General features: G+C 55.7%; 5 protein-coding genes across 5 annotated transcripts; 2 read left to right on the top strand and 3 right to left on the bottom strand.

Annotated features, from left to right (window-relative positions):
* Positions 1–319: 319 nt before the first annotated feature.
* PG985_007740 (uncharacterized protein) lies at positions 320–2,719 on the bottom strand (the record flags this gene model as incomplete). The annotated part of the gene is made up of 7 exons (XM_066827508.1): positions 320–618; positions 699–788; positions 863–910; positions 1,035–1,897; positions 1,966–2,152; positions 2,190–2,281; positions 2,340–2,719. The coding sequence occupies 7 exons, from the start codon at positions 2,717–2,719 to the stop codon at positions 320–322; spliced, it is 1,959 nt and encodes a 652-aa protein (XP_066685183.1).
* Positions 2,720–3,396: 677 nt separating this feature from the next.
* Positions 3,397–4,668, top strand: PG985_007739 (LysM domain protein; the record flags this gene model as incomplete). The annotated part of the gene is made up of 4 exons (XM_066827507.1): positions 3,397–3,588; positions 3,633–3,711; positions 3,771–4,460; positions 4,535–4,668. 4 exons carry the CDS (start codon positions 3,397–3,399, stop codon positions 4,666–4,668), a joined length of 1,095 nt encoding a protein of 364 aa, XP_066685182.1.
* Positions 4,669–4,903: 235 nt separating this feature from the next.
* On the bottom strand, positions 4,904–6,135 carry PG985_007738 (ankyrin; the record flags this gene model as incomplete). The annotated part of the gene is made up of 2 exons (XM_066827506.1): positions 4,904–5,778; positions 5,883–6,135. 2 exons carry the CDS (start codon positions 6,133–6,135, stop codon positions 4,904–4,906), a joined length of 1,128 nt encoding a protein of 375 aa, XP_066685181.1.
* Positions 6,136–6,677: 542 nt separating this feature from the next.
* PG985_007737 (uncharacterized protein) lies at positions 6,678–7,897 on the bottom strand (the record flags this gene model as incomplete). Its single annotated transcript, XM_066827505.1, has 2 exons — positions 6,678–7,000; positions 7,063–7,897. 2 exons carry the CDS (start codon positions 7,895–7,897, stop codon positions 6,678–6,680), a joined length of 1,158 nt encoding a protein of 385 aa, XP_066685180.1.
* Positions 7,898–8,688: 791 nt separating this feature from the next.
* Positions 8,689–13,613, top strand: PG985_007736 (uncharacterized protein; the record flags this gene model as incomplete). Its single annotated transcript, XM_066827504.1, has 16 exons — positions 8,689–8,897; positions 8,953–8,959; positions 9,026–9,175; positions 9,230–9,318; positions 9,368–9,652; positions 9,728–9,810; positions 9,864–9,924; positions 9,990–10,068; positions 10,132–12,233; positions 12,306–12,561; positions 12,620–12,665; positions 12,725–12,885; positions 12,941–12,985; positions 13,043–13,251; positions 13,349–13,429; positions 13,505–13,613. The coding sequence occupies 16 exons, from the start codon at positions 8,689–8,691 to the stop codon at positions 13,611–13,613; spliced, it is 3,972 nt and encodes a 1,323-aa protein (XP_066685179.1).
* Positions 13,614–13,952: the final 339 nt, after the last annotated feature.

Below are 13,952 nucleotides of genomic sequence, written 5' to 3'. Positions count from 1 at the left end.
GTCGGACGGGTTAGAAACGAATAAAGACAAGCAAACAGGAGCTTTCAACCCTCGCCGTTCTACACTCGAGGAGTTGAAACTGAAGGCTGGTCAAGGTAAATGTTCTAGCGCTACTGATCAAGCGGTCAAATGGCCTCTCATTAGCAACACCCCTGAAACCGAGACGTATCAGCGTAGTCAAGGAGGAAATGCGATTTAAAACACGTCGAGTTATATTTAAGAATCCCCGTCTCACCTAGGCGGTATTCTTATGAAGGGTGCATCACAACCGTAAAGACGTAATTACATCATAGAAACATCGACCGACTCCGAGCTCCTGTCAGATTGGTGCTACAGTCTGCTCGCGGACCCCAGCAGCTCCCACCGACAGCGCCACCGTGCCACTAGCCCGCACTGTAGGGGTGACAACAGCACGAGAAGTTATAACTTCGTTAGAAGAAGAAGAAGAAGAAGACACGGTCTCCTCCGCGGAGAGTCCACCACTCGCCGTGGGCTCGGCTAGCAGCGACGCGCTCCCCAACCCGGTGACGGGCGCCAAGCCCGCGCTTGGTGTCGTGTACGTCGGCTTGTATCCGGGGATGGACACACAGTAGTCGTAGCCCCTATACAGTCCGGAGCCTGAGAGCGGAAAAATGAATGGGTCAGCATTCGCCTCCTGATCCCCACGTAACCCAACACACACTTCGGGTGGAACTCACAATTGGTTTGCACCGCCGGGTTCCACGCCACGAACCGGGCATGGCTGACGCCAAACTGCGTCTCGATGATCTGGCAAGGATTGCGAACCCCTTTTGTCAGGGGCAGCAGTTAGCAACATGGAACTCTTGATCAACTTCTATCTCTCAAGTGAAAGGGGACTCACAATCCGTCTCGTTGGCCATAGCAAGTTTGTTGCAGTTGGAAGTGATACCTAAACAAAGTTAATGTGAGCTCGTGGTCGGCTTCTATCTACTTAATTAGTCAAATAGGAAGAGGAAGGCAACAATACCTGGCTGCGCGTAGTGGTGGACCGCGACGCAGTAGCTGGTCCCCACCCCGGAACCTCTCGCAACCGCCGCCCACGTCGGGGTTCCAGAGGACGAACTGGTCCGGCTCCAGGCCGCGCCCGGCGGTGAACTTGTGGCAGTCGTACCCGGCCGGCGCGACCTCCCGCTGCACGCAGGCGCCCACGATGCCCGGGGAGACGCGGCTGTACGTCTGGGCGCAGTACTGGATGTCGATGGCCATGCGGCACGGCTGCACGCCCTCGAGCGACGGGTTCCAGTCCACAAAGTCGGCCAGATCGATGCCGTACTGCGCCGCGACGTCCTGGCAGTCCAGGCTGGTGGTGCCGTTGCCCGTATAGTTGGTCAGGACGGGCGCGGTGACGTAGACGGCGCAGTCGAGGCGCGTGCGGTTGGCGTAGGGCGGCGGGGCGCTCTTGGCGACGTAGGTGGCCTCGGGGTAGGCGCTCATGGGCGCCGCCAGCTCGGTCGACCACAGCATCGTGCCCGTCGCCCAGCTCGTCGTGGGGACCGGCGCCGGGTTGGGATTCACCCACGCCCCGCCCGGCGTCGTGGCGCAGATGACGTAGCCGACGACGCTGGCGAGGTTGTTGCACTTGGGACCCAGCGTCGGGTTCCACGAGATGAGCTGGGCGTACTTGATTCCGAAGGCGCTCTGCAGGGACGCGCACGTATCCGTCGACTTGACCGTATATGGCTTGCACTTGCGGTTGGCCGGGATGCACAGGGAGCCCGTCTTGGGGAACTGGTAGCAGAAGGAGGGTATTTGGTTTTCTCGCGCCAAGTCATCCGTGCTGATGCCTTCTGCCATGGAGATCCCCACGCAGCTATCGGAGCCAGATATCACATGCTGTGTCCCCGTGCAGTTCGGCGTGGCTGGGTTTGCAGTCGGGCTTCCAGATGTCAGATAACCAATCGCACAGAGACTTGTAATAATGATTATCTCGGATACTTTGCTCACCGGATTGAATACGTCGTGCCTGTGGGTGGTGGAGACAATGTCCAACCCGTCTTTTTACACGACGAAGTAAGTTGTGTGAAATCGCTCGCGAGTAAGCTTGTCGACGCCAGTGGCATCGCGAGCTGAGTCGAGATGATGGACAAGTAGCAATCATTACACAAGACGGTTGTGGCTACAATTCTGAAGTCTTAGTGTCCCGTTCCTCCAGGATGTGTAGCTGTTACCATGACGCCTACCTGGTGTCTCCGAAGCCTGTTGGTTGACTGGGTCGATATGAAGGGCTTTCCCCATCACATCATTACAGTACTCGCCGGCGCTGCAAAGACAAGTCAGAAGTGCCCTTATAAGATCAACGGAAAGGACATTCTACCCACGCATTCTTCAAGCAGATCGAATTGAACAACTCCACGTAGTTATGCGGCAATGCAACCAGCGCCTCTTGGCCTCCGTCTGGCTGCTCAAACAGCGTCGTCCCGCATGCTCGGCCTACCCTTTGTTCCCAGAGGGCTAGGTTTGACGAGCAGGTGGACGTGCACAAGCTTGTGAGCTGCGACGAAGTGAGAAAGAGAGGCGTACCGAAGACCGGAGCGCCTCCGACGGCATCGCCAGCACGGGCGAGGTTTTCGTCGCACGCCACTTGCTGGTTGAGTACAGATATGCAACTAGCGGAGATCCCGTCACGACTTGGGATGTCGAGAAGCTGTATCTGCCCATGGGCTAGACCGAGCAGAAGCAGCACTGCAAAAAGTCCCATGATGCATGGAAAATGTGGGATTTGGAAGTATCAACTGAATCGTGGGAAACTGCAGAGTCAACTCAAACAACTTTCGACAAGGTCATCAAGATACCATAGAGCGTTTTACGATTGATGCCGGTCAAATTCGCGTTAGACGAGCATCAAACGGTCACCATGGTCTGGACCTCAGCAGCAAGTGATGACTATTCATATCAGGCGGTTCTGTCCGCGACGTAGACGGTACATGCGATCACAATAGGCACTGTGAAATTGAAAGGGTGTGGTAATTATGCAGGCTACGTATATGCCGCTGATTGGCTCCACGCCCCCTTTCCATTTTGGGCAGGAGATAGATGCTTATATCGATCAAGGCCTGCTATAGACGAACATGCTTTGTGTGACACGTAAGCGCTACCGAAATTCCATCCACATGCATCAAGATAAGAAAGGACGCGTGATCAATTGACGAGGGGATCAATCAATAGTTCAAAAACTCGAACCTCGAAGGATCCGGATGTAAGCAATACAAGGACTGGCCGAGGCAGAAGACAAAGGACATAGGGGAAACATCGGAACACGTTGGGCTCATATAGAAGAGATACTCAACTACCTAGACAGATGTAGCCTTTGATGAATGTCTGTGCTGCAAACCAAGTTATACACATAAGAAATTGCACCAAGGATCACTAACGACCATGCTTGCCTTATCGTTCCTGACCGTCCTTGGCCTTTGTGCCTCATCATTGGGCTATACCATAGACCCTCCTACGACGGCCCCTTCCGATACCCTACAAGACTGTACCAACTGGTATGTCGGCGTTAGCTCCGACAAATGTGATGCCATCGCCAATGACAACTTCATCACGTTGGAACAGCTATACCGATACGTAAAGTCGCCTGTTCCTTATGTTACTTGTTTTTAGCTAATAAGTCGGCCCGTACCCAGAACCCGTCGCTAGCTGCCAATTGCGACATCAAGAATGGCATATCTTATTGCGTAGAAGAGAACTGTAAGCCCCTTTAACGCCACTTGATTGCCCGAAGGGCATTGCATACTGACATGCTGTAGTTGGAATACCGCCTCCTCTCCCACCGACCACCACGTCTACCAGTGCTGGTTCAACCACTACCGCTGGCAATGGCATTTCCACTCCCACGCCTACCATGGGTGGCATGGTCTCCAACTGCAACAAGTTCTACTTCGTGCCCGCCGACACGTCGTGCTCCACTGTGCTGAGTGTGAACGGAATCACGTTGGAACAGCTGTTCGCCTGGAACGCGGACGTCGGGGTCGACTGCCGTGGTCTCTGGGCCAAAGTCTACGTCTGCGTCGGCGTAATCGGCGGCGGCGGCGGGACCACCACCCCCACCACGCCTACTACGACGCTTATCACGACCACGACCACGACCTCGGCCGGAAACGGGATCGCCACCCCGAGTCCCACGCAGCCGGGCATGGTCTCCAACTGCGACAAGTTCTACTTCGTGCCCCCGGACACTCCGTGCAGCGCCGTGCTGAGCGCCAACGGCATCACCCTGGCGCAGCTGTACGCCTGGAACGCGGGCGTGGGCGACGATTGCCGAGGGCTGTGGGCCCGGGTGTACGTCTGTGTGCATGCCATCGGCGCCCCGACGGCGACGCCCACGACCAAGCCGACGGCGACGACGACGCGGACGACCACCACGGCGGGCAATGGCATAGCGACCCCGACACCGTCTATGCCCAATATGGTCTCGAATTGCAAGAGGTTCTACAAAGGTAATGTCTTATGTGACTGGCTAAATGTTCCCCTCTTACGTAAAATGCATTTGCTGACGAAACTGCCAATCTAGTGGCTTCGGGTGACGACTGCACTGTTATTTCCAGCAAGCAGGGCGTGACGGTTGCGAACATTATCAAATGGAACCCCGAGACTGGATCGAGCTGCAATGTGTGGCTGGGCTATTATATTTGCATTGGTGTCTAGCTGGGTTATATTATTATCGGGAGGACCCTGGAGCTTTCCTGTGGGGCATAACTGTCATTTATCTGTTCACCTTTCTTGCAACAGTTACGACTCTCAGCGTTTATGTATCCTCCTTCCCGTGGTGATCCCGCTTGACCCCGGTGTTTGTTCCATATTATTCCATATTATTCCAATGTTCATAGGGCGAAATTGATTATGCGAGTTATTCATGTCTGTAGCGCCATATTGCTCATGCCTAAAATGATCGAAGCACGTTTACCACCTCTACGTGCCCACCCGCTTTCGCTATATCCAAAGCAGAACGCCCCTTGTCATCCCGGCCGTCCTTCCTGGCGCCCCTTTCCAGCAAGAACGCCACCGCGTCCGCATTGCCCCTCGCCGCCGCCGCACGCAGCGCCGTCTTGGTCCCCCCATCACCGCCGAGACTGACACCGTAGTAGTGTTCCCGCTCCGCCCGATCGCGCGGGTCGGTCCGGACAGTTGGCCGACGCCGCACTTCCAAATTGACGTCCAGGTTCGGCCCCCGCGGATCCTCCAGCAGATAGCGCAGCATGTCCACCCCGCCCGACCCGCGCACCTCGACCGCGCGGATCGCGGCGTCCGGCGGCAGCGTGAAGCGCGGGTACACCTCGGCCAGGTAGATAAGCAGCGCCGGTTGACTGGCGACCAGGGCCGCCTCGGGCAGCAGCTCGGCGTCCAGCGGCCGGGCGTGCAGGTCGACGCCCCGCCGCCGCAGCGCCTCGAACAGGGCGATCCCGTCGGCGGCCTGCTCGCTGCACGCCGCCCGGGTCAGGAATCCCGGCGAGGCCTCGACCCAGCCCGCGGCGATGAGGCCCGCGGCTAGGGCCTGCGGGATCTCGTGTGGGGCCGAGAGGGGCGACGTGCGGAGGGCGAACAGGTTCTGGCGGGCCGCTGGCGCGGCGGGAAGGGGCACGTCGTAGACGAGCTCCCTTGCGAGTATCGGATTGGCAGTCTGGATGGCGGTGACGAGGAGGGCTTGGCGGAATAATGGTGACGAACAGGCCTCATGATGGTGTGGTGATGATTGTATCGCGTCTAGCCGCGCGCCGCTGGCGGCGGCCGCCGAAAACAGTTCGAGAAGGGAGTCGGCTGGAAGGGAAATGGATCAGCCAGGTATCATTCGGCTGGATGTGATTGTTGCCAGCCCATGCTGGCTAGAAGCAAGGAAAAGGGGGCCACCGCCTATTGCTTACTGCTGATGGAGGTGGCCAAAGGATCCTGTTCGCAGAGCTGGATAGATGCGGCAATTGGTCCGAAAGACCCTTTCCAGAACAACCTTGAAAGGGTGTGCTCGGCGATGTGCTGGTGGTCGTCTTGGTGTCGCATCTCACTCAAGCCCAAGTGCGTCAAGCACCGACGGAGTGCGCCTTGGATGTCGACGTTACCCGAGGCGAAGTCGTCGGCGACTTGGATGTAGCATCCCGCTTGATCAGTTGGACCTTCCATAATGAGTTACCCGCGAGTCGAGATTGCGTCAAGTTGGAATGTGGTGAGAAAGATAGACCGTGGCTCTAGAACTCGGGCTGATCGATATTAAATGTCAGCAGCGCGAGAACGGGCCCCACCGGCTGCATGCTTCGTTTAGGTAACCGATGTTTATTGACCACCAATCTCATCCTGCATGTGATGTCAGGTCAGCTGCCCCTCTTCGACTATCAGAGACCCCTGTCTTGTGTGGCTCGTTCTTACCACCCAGGAGAGCCCTATACGAACTAACATCGCGAGACATCATTTCGGGTTATCCAAGGGCCGTGACACTAGAATCGTCATAGACCAATGTAGGATCTCTACTGGTTCTGGAAAGCAACGATTTTCGCTGGAAAGAACTTGAACTAAAAGAAATTCCGGCGCTGAATGTGGCTACACTAGCAAGTCACAAGATCTTCGGATGCATCTTCAACCGTTATTATTTAATCCTACTTATCGAAACCACGGTATAGCCTGCAAAGACCAAAAGTGACACCAATGCCAGCCAATGCTAGTTCTACCTATCCAAACCAATCTTCGTCTGGCGGCTCGTAGTTCAAATTGGCGTCGCACGTAGCTCTCTTGCCCAACAATCCGTCCATGTCGAGATAGTTCGGATCTCTCTTGCTAACGGTAGAAATGACCTCCTGCGTCTCGAAGTCGAGATAGTACTGGTCTCTGGGGTTCGCGGCATCGATAGAGATCAGCTTCTGGGGCGCGTAAATTCCCCCCGATCTGTATCGAGCCAACAACGTAGGCCATTCGACGGTGCCCCAGATGAAACCGTACTTCTTGAGATTCTTGGGCCGCATCGTCATGGCGTCTGTAGAAAAGCCGGAAGGGCCTTTGGCATCAATGCACGTGTCTCTTAAACACCTAAAGGGTTTGGAGGTGGAAATCACTTACAAACCACTCCGCCGCATCTCCTAGCCATTGCCCGCGACATGTTTTCGAAGTAGGTAAACTGCTGCCCCTGCTGAACTAAGAAATTCAGCCAGCTCCCCGCGGTGTAGACCTCCCAGTAGTTTCGTGAGAATGGTCTCTGGGGAGCATTGGTCACGTCATTCGCGCCAGAGTACATGTTCTGGGGAGAGACGCATGTTAGCATGGCGAGAAAGCAGGTCAACGTGGCTCTTACCCAGATGGTGAGCAGGTTGTTTCGACAAGCATAGTCCGTGGCGATCTTGGACAAGCCAGGATGATCGTCCGCACCTCCCAGCGCCCTGCGGTCGTACCACTCTTGAAGATCCATGAACGGCCGGGGCACCGATGTGTAGAAGACACACTTGTTCAGCAAATCGACCGCTTGTGTTAGCATCTGTCTCTCCAGGTAGTCGGTGCTCAGAGTGTCGATTGTCACTTTTCCGGGCTCGTTCAAGGCTTCGATGCACCCCAGGCAGCTGGGAAGCCTGAAAACAGGCTCGTCAGGTGAGCTTCCAGGAGCGCGCTTAATGATGTTGCCGTCGCGGGCCAGAAGTTCATGAGGAGTGCTCGAGTCTGCCCAGGAGAATGAGATCTGGTAGTTCTCATAGAAGATGTGGTCTTCAGATACCGTCCTGTTTCTGTTCTTCCTCATGACTAGACTCCCCGCTGCTACCGATGCGCTGTGTCGCGCCCCGATATCGTGAGTAGTGTCGCGGGAGAACCTGTGCCTTGCTGCAGGTGGACTGAAGTTCTTCCCAAGTGCTAAACCGACCATTATGGCCAGCACGAACATCTTGAGGCAAGTAATCGACGCCATTGTAGCAGCGGCTGTCACAATGGGCCTCAGAAAAGCAGTGAAGATAGACAAGGCGGAGAAGGGGTAGAAAGAGATACCAAGACAGGAGGTGAGTTGGAACACTAGGTGGACGTTGAACTAAGACCACACTGTTCATCGGGCTTCACGAGCGGGATAGATGTGTTGATCGACCTAGAATGGAGGTAGACGAAAGTTGCATCAGGGTTGTGAATATAGGCACAGTGTACTAACACTGTTCTCAGGGCCAGGGGCACGAAGAGGGTGTTGAGCCAGGGTCACAAGGACTAGGGAGTTGTCGCAAAACATGCCAATAATGGCTAGTGTCTTGTCTAAAGCTTACCAAATGCTTATCAGGTTCCTAGATGCCATACCATTATCACAACTGCTTGGGTGTTGATCTAGACCTGTCCACGCACGCTGCGTATAATCCTTATTTCCCGCCTTTTGAAGTCAGCTTGCTGTGTAGATTGTCCATTCACATGACATGAGTTTCGTTTCCTAATTTGTCAGGTCGGCAGTGCGGCGCGGCTTACTCCTCGGGTCACAGCTGTACTATGGTGCGTTTGTTCACGGAATCCACTAGTTCCTGATATGCAAGGTACTGTTCTCTGGTATGTAGCAATGTAGACGACGAACTTGGATGACCCATTTCATTCGCTGAAAGATTGGCAAAGAAAGGGAAGCCGCCTTGTTGCTGGAGATTCTCTCCTCGTTCACGTCTTCTTGATTCACTGGAACAACCATTTGTCGCCCTTCAACTGAGGCAGCTTTAGTGGCCGTAGCATTGCAGGATGTCTCGCTTTCTACTTCTTGCTGCTGTCATCTGGTGCATACTCGTCCGCCACCAAGCCTTCGCCCAACACCGCGACGCCCCTACGGTATGGAACCAATCCTTGAGCAAAACTGAACCAGTCTCCTTCTCCCTGTTCCGCAGACTGGAAAAGGGAAGATGCGACAAAGATACTCCCTGTGTAGGCGGAGAGTGCTGTAACGCAAATTCGTAAGTCTTCAACCACCAGAAGCGACTGAAGCGCAGCGTAGCTGACGGGTAACAGGGGATACGTATGTACGGACCAACCGTTCTTGCTTGCCATCTTCTAACGGTACGGCGGTGCAACCGTTTCATAGTGCGGCTTTACGGACGAACATTGCGACAAAAGCGTCTGCACCTCCAACTGTGACGCAAAAGCGGAGTGCGGTGCCTGGGCCAAAACGCGCGGTCAGGAATGCCCGCTCAATGTTTGCTGCAGTGGAGATGGATACTGCGGTGTCACAGAGGTTAGTGACGAAGTGTTTCTCTGATTCGAAGATGACATGGTCTGACAGTACTAGCAATTTTGCGATGCGAAATGCCAGTCAAACTGTGCACAGCCGCCCTCCACAGGCCTCAATACGGGGAATGTGACCAACATTGTGATCGGGTGAGATACTGACAATGAAATGAGGGGGCTCCAGAAACATCATGAGCAGCTGGCTGACCTACGCATGGATGGAGTACGATAGCTACTACGAATCCTGGGCCCCTTACAAGCGCGGAGCTTGCACCACCCATCCACGGCCTCCATCATGGATCAGAAAGGACTCTATCACACATCTGAATGTGGCCTTTGGATACATACAACCTTCTACATTTCAGGTCTCACCGGATCTGTCCAGTGAGGAGATCTTGTTAGAAATCATGGACCTCAAGCAGGACGCTCCGGGACTCAAAATCTACATTTCTCTCGGCGGTTGGACCTATTCGGATAATGACACGTAGGTTTCCCCAGCATGTGTCGGCATCACTTGCAAGTCACCTTACTGATCACGAATCTACGTCGACTTATGCAGCGACACCCAGCCTGTGTGGGGCGACCTGGCCAGCAGCAGCCAAAAGAGACAACAGTTCATCGGCAATTTGGCCAATTTCATGGGTACGGCTTCCCTGCATTCTCTGAAGACACCCCTCTTAACAGCAGCTTGACAGTGCATTATGGATTTGACGGTGTCGACCTGGACTGGGAATACCCCGGCGCTCCGGATCGTGGGTAAGTGGACCTGCTTAAGCATTGTTCCTACTTTCAGATCGAGACTAAACTGGTAATCTTTTTAGTGGAAAGGAACGCGATATTGACAACTTCGTGGACCTGGTACGAGACATTCGTGATTACTGGAGCGTGAACGGCCAAGGGGTATGCCTCTCGAACCCCTCTCTATCTATTGGCATGGTATTGCGTGATCTGACGATCTTTTAGTGGGGGCTTTCTTTTACCGCCCCGACTTCCTACTGGTACATGCGCTGGTTCGATGTCGAGGCTCTCTCGAAATACGTCGACTGGATCAACCTGATGACCTACGACCTTCATGGCAGCTGGGACTCGCCGGAAGACCAGATTGGCTCGTTCGTATATGCCCATACCAATTTGACCGAGATCCAACACGCCTTGGATCTACTTTGGCGCAACAACGTGCCTGCGAACAAGGTGAACCTCGGACTGGGCTTCTATGGGCGATCCTACACCCTCGAAGACCCGTCATGCTCTCTTCCCGGTTGCCCCTTCACCAGTGGCGGTCGGGCCGGCGCCTGCACGGGGGAGTCTGGCATCCTGTCCTTCCAGGAGATATCGGAGCTCGTCGACAAGAACATCAAGCCGGTCAGGGACGACAAGGCAGCGGCCATGTACGTGGCGTTCGATCAAGACCAGTGGGTTTCGTACGACAATGTACAGACGATCAAGGAAAAGGTCGACTTCGCGAACAAGAATGGGTTGCTGGGCCTCTTCATCTGGGCCCTCGACCTGGACAACGACAACTATGACGCCTTGGCCGCCGTCCTCGACTCCAGGGGCGGCTTGGGGACGTTCGGCAAGCAGAACGGCGTGGGTCCTGCAAACGACACCACATGGCAGCCAGAAGATGGCAACTGTTATCTCAGCGCCTGCAGCACGTCGTCTTCGTGCAAGGGTGGCACCCAGACGGTGGGGTCCAAGATACCCTGCGACAAGGACGGCGAGTTCCGCTGGGCTTGTTGTCCGCGCGGTGCTGCCCCCGACGCCAAATCCTGCACCTGGAGATCGTCATTGTCGACCGCATTATCGCCGCCATGTACAGATCACTGCTCCTCAGACGAGGTGGAGATTGTGCAAAGCAAATGGTTCGTCGAGGACGGCGGGCAGAACAAGAAATGCTCCAGTGGCTATGCGCAATACTGCTGCAAGGCCACGACAGACGTCGCCAAGTCCTGCGGAAAGATGGACGACAAGTGCATCAGCATCGGGAAAGACGGCAAGCCCACCGACGGTGACCCCTGCGCCGAGATTGGCCGTCAGTTCATCACGTACTCGCAAGACACGTGCCCCGACAAGTCCTGGCGGCCGTGGTGCTGCGATAGCGCGTACGAACAAGCCTCGCAATGTTCGTGGCAGGGCCCGGCCGGAGACGAATGGCCTTCTACTGACTGCGAGAATGCCGTCAAATGCGACTCGGGAAAGATCAACCTCGGAGTATCCAAGAAAGGTGGCGGGTCTGACTGCTCCCATAAATGGCTGGCCAAACCTCCACTCAACCCGAATTACGGAATAGGGCACCCAGAGCAACTGCAGCGTGCCCTGTGCTGCCCCCAGGGCGATAACGTCGACTTTGACAAGAAGGCCCCCGTCCCCCTGGCCTGGCTGTTCCCAGACGAAGTGAAGGAGTCGGACAAGGTGGACTGGGAGCTGGACGTGAACTCGGGTTCCGGGGGCGACGGGGATCCGAACGAGAACAAGTTCGGCTGGGTCATCATGGCGGGGCCGGAGAAGGACGTCGCCACGCTCGACAAGCGCGACGGCTCGCACTGGGAGCTGTTCGACTGCCCGGAGCGCGCCTCGATGCACGAGGGCGGCCGGTACCAGGCGCGCGCCCTCTGCACCGACGACTCGGAAGACAGCAACTGCCACAGCCTCTTCCTGGGCCAGGTGGCGCGCACCGTCGTGGAGATGCCGCCCGGCTGCGGCCTCGCCCGCCACGCCATGGCGGTGAGCATGGAGCCGGCCGCGAACCAGACCCTGCCGTCGTACCTGGTCCGGCGGCTGGTCAAGCGCGAGACCAACCTGCAGAGCCGGCCGCAGGTCTACGACTTCGTCTTCGACTACGACTTCTCGGTCCTGCGCGGCCGCTCCGACTCGGACGTGCAGATCCGGATCGACTACTCGGAGGATCCGCACTACTGGAAGGCCTTTGTCGACCACGAGAACCAGGACACGAGCCCCGTGCGGAAACGAGAGGTGGAGCTCGAGGTCGAGATGAACCACGGCGGATCCTGGAAGAGGTACGCAGAGCACGTGTATCACCAGGAGAGACGAAAGACGCTCAGGGGGTAAGTAGACTGTTCCTGTGTCTCGCTACGTTTGATGTGTTACGCATCGGTGCTAATGCCATAAACTCCCAGCGCGAACCAGAAGCTCAAGCCACGTCTGGTCAGCACCGTCCTCAGTGCGTGGATGATTGGCATGGCGGCCCTAAACAACAAGGAATTCAATCAGGAAGTCAACCTGCCCGACCACCATGTGAAGGACACATTTCCCTTCTACATATTCAGCGAAGACCTGCAATGCAAAGTGGGAGGCATCCCCTTCAACGCGTACTGTCGAATCTGGGCCGATCTGCACATCGATATCCAGACCTCGGCCCAGTTGACCCTGATCGTAAGCGAAACCCTCCGAATCCCAAGACCCCAAGATTTGCTGACGAGTGATCCCTCAGGGCCGACTGGATAACCTGGACTCCTGGAAACAATCCCACGTATTATGTGCGTTTTCCTAGCCCCACCTGAGCATACTTAACGGTCATTGACCATAGCCGTATTAGTCCGGAACAAGGGATCCATCCAAGCTGGATTACACATGTCGGCGCTGGCACAACTCCGCTTTTCGACGGGGCCGCTCGAGATATTCGGCATGGCCAACTTTGGATCTGCGTTCAAGGTTCCAGGGCTGGTCACCATTGGTCCGAACCTCCGAGTCATGGGCGTAAGTCAATGATAGCGCCCCGCACCCCTGATCAAGGGAACATGCTGACAAGTAGTCTCGCCATCCTACAGGAGATCATCGGTGTCTTCACAGTACACGCGTAAGTCTCCCCTCTTGCGCTAAACCCCGACCTTTAACTGCGATTATGGCTGACCAGCTTTCTTCGCGCGTCGACAGGGACGCTCATTACGATCTCGAGGTTTCATCTTGGGACTACACCCAGCGGTATCCCAATCCCGACAATGACGTCCTGTCGGGCCTGACTCAGGAGTCCAAGATGGACAAGGAGCCAAGCTCGCAGCCGGACTCTGAGAACAAGCCGTTCCGCGCCGATGTGGGCATCAACGGCGATTTGACGTTCAAAGTGTAAGTTTCATTTCCCCCTGCACTCTCTTTTCAATCGATCGATCGGTATCCTTCTAGTGCCCTTCGCGGCCATGCTGACCGTGGTTGGGATTTCCAGAACGCCGCTCGTCGAGTTTGGCATCCGTTGGAACCAGAAGTACAAAGTGCAGGACACAGTCCTCTCGCTCCAGCTCAACACGTAAGTGAAACGTCCTTTCCCCTGCTTTTCTCGTCCGCTACGTGGGTACTGATCCGATATGCTTTGGCTCACCAGATACGCCACCCTGTTCGGCAGCGCTGGCGTCGGCACCGATACGGCCGCGAGCGTCTGCTATGGCGCCGTGTGCGGCGTGGATCTTTTCGCTCAACTCGAGGGCCCGTGAGTTCTCTCTCTCTCTCTCTCGCGACTTTTCCACGAAAATGGTCGCCATCTCCGAGCCATGGCAAGCAGAGGCTGACTTGATCCGTTTTGGGGTCTTTCTAGAACCATTTTCGGAGTCAACCCCAACCGCAGACACAGTTTCTATAAAAAGGATGTGAGTGCCTCCCGAACCATCCGTCGCGACTCGTCGCAATTATACCACATTGAATGATCCTCTGTGCTGACCAGGGTGCCCGACGGATCGTATAGTTCAACATCGTCGAGGAGACTTGCAAGACTATTGAGGCCTTCACCGGCTCATAGATCAGCAAGCTGGGTCATGACAAGATCCGATAAGAGA

The sequence above is a fragment of the Apiospora marii genome (genome assembly GCF_038362585.1).
Source record: "Apiospora marii strain CBS 49790 chromosome Unknown utg000004l_segment0_segment1, whole genome shotgun sequence".
Lineage (NCBI taxonomy): Eukaryota > Fungi > Ascomycota > Sordariomycetes > Amphisphaeriales > Apiosporaceae > Apiospora > Apiospora marii.
Note: the sequence above shows the minus strand (reverse complement) of the source record. Positions and strands in the feature narration are given on the sequence as shown.